Here is a 4,190-nt window from a genome sequence, read left to right as displayed (position 1 = left end):
GCTGGAGGCGCGTGCAGCCGGCGCCTCACTGGCGCACCGCCGCGGACACGCGCGCCCACCTCTCTCTTCAGGCGACAGCGAGACACGCGCGGCTTGCTGGCGAGGAGGCCGGGTCGCGCGCTGACCCCTTCCCTCGGCCTCCACGCAAAATGTCTTAAGAGACGTTACTAGGGTACATAACAGTACAATTGGTAAAAAAAAAAACCCAACACATACTGCTATTTTTTGCAATGCAAAAAAATATTCGCAGTAACGTTTAGTCGTGGGAAAATAGCTGGTATAATTATCCTAAAAGCGCTTTGAGAAACCACGCTATAGAAAATAAAGTTGATTATTATATTATAATAGTCCGTGACCAATATAAACGTCAGCTGTCCCTTAGCCGGGGACAGCAATGAAGGTCTTGCTGCGGCACCAGAGGACCGCCAGGGCGGATCGGATCCCGCAGAGCTGCTGAGACGAAGCTTTGGCGATGTTCACAGCTCTTTCCCTGCTGTTTCATTTCCTGCCCTAATCCGTTGTGCCGATTGACCTACTGTAGTTGCCTCTTTCAAACCCGCGGGCTGATGATAAAGATATACAGGCGTTCGCACTGGAACTCTTTCACCACTCCTAACCCGAATCGGAAAGGAAGGCGAACAGATATTGTGTTTTTAATTTGTCCCCCTTTAGCGCGGCGCCCGACTCTCGCTGGTTTTTATTCGCTCCTATGTGGAGAGTATCTTATTATATCAGATGAGGAGACCCTCCCCCGCTACACGCTGACCTGCTCTGAATGTTCCCAGTGCCGGAGAATTTCACCCGACAGCAGGTGCCGCGGTGACGGCACCCCGGGCAGCTCTGCGGCGCTTTTCAAGGAGAAAAGTTGCGGGGAACTTTGCACTCCATTGACGCAAAAGAACGGTCACGCCCCCCTCCCTCTTTCAGCCAATGGTACGACTCGGGCCACAGACAGCAGCCAATGGGAAGGCGGCTGCTGGAGCGTGGCGGTGGGGGAGGGGCGGTCTCCAGCACGTTGGAATAAAAGCTGCGCTCAGCCCCAACAGAGGGGTTTGAAGAATTGCTGCTCTGACTGGGTCACCGACGGCAAAGAGTTTGCAAATACCCTGTAAAACCTAGCATAGCGTCGCCTGGTATTTTTTTTTCCGTTTAAATACAACTGTTCTTAAGTGTTGTCACAGGCTTGGGCTTGCAGACGCAGCACACTTCCGAGGACTGCGCCTGTCTAGAAAGTTGATCCGTAGAGCTTCAAAAGTAGAAAAGAGCAAAGACAAGCAGGCAACAATAACCAAAAACGGTAACCTCTTTTAGCCATCGTTGTGCTGCGGTAAACAGGAGATGTTTCTCGGTTATAGAGCATTATACGTTATGCGAAAGATCCAGTAACTAGAACACAGAAAAGCAAAACAAAAAAAATACCTGCAAAAAAACAACAACAACAACAAAACAACAAACGCGTGATAAATGCGTTTGTTTTGGTTCTGCCAAAATACAAAGCGAACTAAAACAGACTGGAAACAAAGTGTTATAAAACCCTAAAACAGGGCTTTTGACAGACGGGGAAAATAGCATTACTGTGTGCATTGTAATAGTGAGTATAAATCGCTCATTGATCAGCTCAGAGCCCGGAGGAGGGCACTGACAGCTGGCCGGTCGCTATGCCTTGGGACGTAAGGGTCCTGGACTACAAATCCGAAAGACACTGCAAGAAATCTTCCTTCGCGTTTTACCGAGCCGTGCGCGACCTGCTAGCGGTGTGGGTCTTGGAGGACATGCGGACCATGGAGGTGTTTCACTGGGAGGAGGACGGGCGGGCGTGCGCCTACTCCCCATCGGAAGCCCTGCTCTACGCGCTGGTGCACGACCACCAGCCCTACGCCCGCTATCTGCTCAACAGATACTCGGTGGCCGCGCTGGAGACGCCCAGCAAGAGCTTCTGCTGCTGCCCGTCTTCCACGGCCCCGCACCTGGCCATGGCCGTGCGCTACAATCGCGTCGGCATCCTCAAGATGATCCTCTCCGCCGCCAGGGGCTTCGGGGAGTGCGAGCGGCTCGGGTACGTCAACCGCCGCGGCTGCGCTCACCTGGACGGCGGCAAGACCCCGCTGCACCTGGCCTGCGAGCTGGTGCGGCCGGAGTGTCTGATCGTGCTGCTGGGACACTCGGCGTCCCCCTGCGTGACGGACGCGCAGGGCAACAGCCCCCTGGACAGCCTCCTGGCGCAGATGAGCCGTGGCGCGCCGGACCCGCGGCTCCAGCGCCTCTGCCTCGGCTACCTCATCCTGTTCCTGCCCGAGCTGCGCTGCAAGGGGCGGCGCCAGCTGCTGGAGAACGCCGGGCGGTGGCGGGCTCGGCTCGGGGAGCAGGCGTTCCAGTGGCTGTCCGGCTCGGCGCCCACGTCCCTGTTTGTCCGGGCCATGCAGGCGCTCATCCACTCCGCTCCCCCGGAGCACCTGGACTCCCTGCCGCTGCCCGACTTTCTGAAACCTCTGGACTTCAGGCTGCAGTAAATCCAGGGAATCTCAAAGACTTTTTTTTTTTACAAAGAAAAAAAAAACGTGTACGGGTATCAGAAACTGTAAGAAGCCAAGTTCTGGCTTGACTTGTGGTTGGGTTTGACTGTAAATAAGGAACTAACCTGTATTATTTATTTATTATAAAGGCAAAACCAAACCTATGCACAATAGTCTTCTACACTGCCTTTGTACCTGTGATAGATAGCAATAATGAATTGTCATTCACTTAATAAAAACGAAGGTCTTGAAATGAGCATCTCTAGACTGGGGTGTTATTTTCCAAAAACAACTAAACTAAACAACTAAAGAACTACTGGTAAAGAACACATCGGCACATCACAGCCAGTCCACATACTGTACTTCAGCGACTTTGTTTTGCGGTTCATCTCGCATCTTACTCCCGCAAGCGACGGGAAGGACAAACGTGCACTTTTAACGGACGACCAGAGCAAACACAAGCGGCATCCCTCAGCTATGTACGGACATCGCTGTAAGAAAGGCGAGATTAAACAAGTAGGAAAAAAGCACCGTGCTCTATTTTCCGGAGGGAAGAGCTCCATTCTGGGGGAGTCCGTCTTGAGTCACTATTAAATGTCGCGGATTAGTTGTTCTACAATCCCAGCTGCCAGAAAAGAGGGATCCCTATACAAAGCTGATACGCTGTTGATTTACAGTACGGTACCAAGCTCCGGGGCTTGGCGGGGGCGCTCCTGTTCTCGGATGCACCCCCCCTGCCCACATGACACATCCACCACAAAGCTGTGCGCGGTGTCAGCGCAGGTTTTTTATTTAAAAAAAAAAAGAAAATGCAACAAACAAGGTTGTACACATACCGATGTCACAACATGACAGCACAAAGGCAACACCGAATGAATGAAACGGAATAACAAATCAGTTAGAACTTCTATCGACTGCACAGAGGTTGTGTAGTGTTAGGGGTCACATTAAATAAGTTTATATGCTAAAAGATTTTTGTAAACCAACTCGCCAAGCATATTTTTTTAAATATGTATAATGAATTTGAGATCGCTTTAATGGATTCGATTTTTTTAAAGCACGTAGGAGTTTTGTTTTTCCTCTACACGTGTGAAAGAAGCGCACTGTGCCCAGACCGGTGGAGAGGGGATAGTTGCTATGCGCGCACCGCACAGCCGAGTGTTTTGCAGTGATGCATTGGCTGTCATGGAAACTCCAGACTGGTCTGGACTGTCACAGTCCCCCTCCCCGGCATTGCTCAGGTTCAGCTTTGTTACTGGAGAGAAAAAGGAAACCCCTGCCTACCAGGTGTTGCATATTTCTGTGTCAGACGATGTGGCGAAGCCTGGAGGCATACTGTACGTAGCTCGTAGTCAGGGGCACCCGATTCTATAGTACCATAGTCACTAGCCTTCACCTCTCAGTTCGCATCCGGGAGGTGAGCAAACAACAAAAAGCGTTATTGTTCTTTTTCTGTTGTTGCTTTGGTCAAAGAAGAAATAGACCCAGAAAAATCCTGCTCATAAAACAAACACGGGGGAGAGGAAACAACGCCAACTAGAACTTTTTAATTCGGTAAAAAAAAAAAAAGAGCTTACAATCTTGTACATTTGATGTCGGCCGTTCACCGGTCACCTGAGTGCCAGTGAAAACGAGTTTCGATTCTCCGGAACGGGACCGTAGAGGGCTCCTCGACTG

The 4,190-nt window shown here is 51.1% G+C and overlaps 1 protein-coding gene across 1 annotated transcript; it reads left to right on the top strand.

Annotated features, from left to right (window-relative positions):
- The first annotated feature begins 1,048 nt into the window (after nt 1-1,048).
- ankrd9 (ankyrin repeat domain 9) lies at nt 1,049-2,770 on the top strand. The gene has a single exon (XM_088925189.1). The coding sequence runs from the start codon at nt 1,659-1,661 to the stop codon at nt 2,508-2,510; it is 852 nt and encodes a 283-aa protein (XP_088781315.1). The 5' UTR covers nt 1,049-1,658; the 3' UTR covers nt 2,511-2,770.
- Nucleotides 2,771-4,190: the final 1,420 nt, after the last annotated feature.

This window comes from Atractosteus spatula, chromosome 9 (assembly GCF_055471065.1).
Source record: "Atractosteus spatula isolate fAtrSpa1 chromosome 9, fAtrSpa1.hap1, whole genome shotgun sequence".
NCBI classification, from domain to species: Eukaryota; Metazoa; Chordata; class Actinopteri; order Semionotiformes; family Lepisosteidae; genus Atractosteus; species Atractosteus spatula.
The sequence above is the reverse complement of the archived record's forward strand: the minus strand, read 5'-3'. Positions and strand labels throughout refer to the sequence as shown.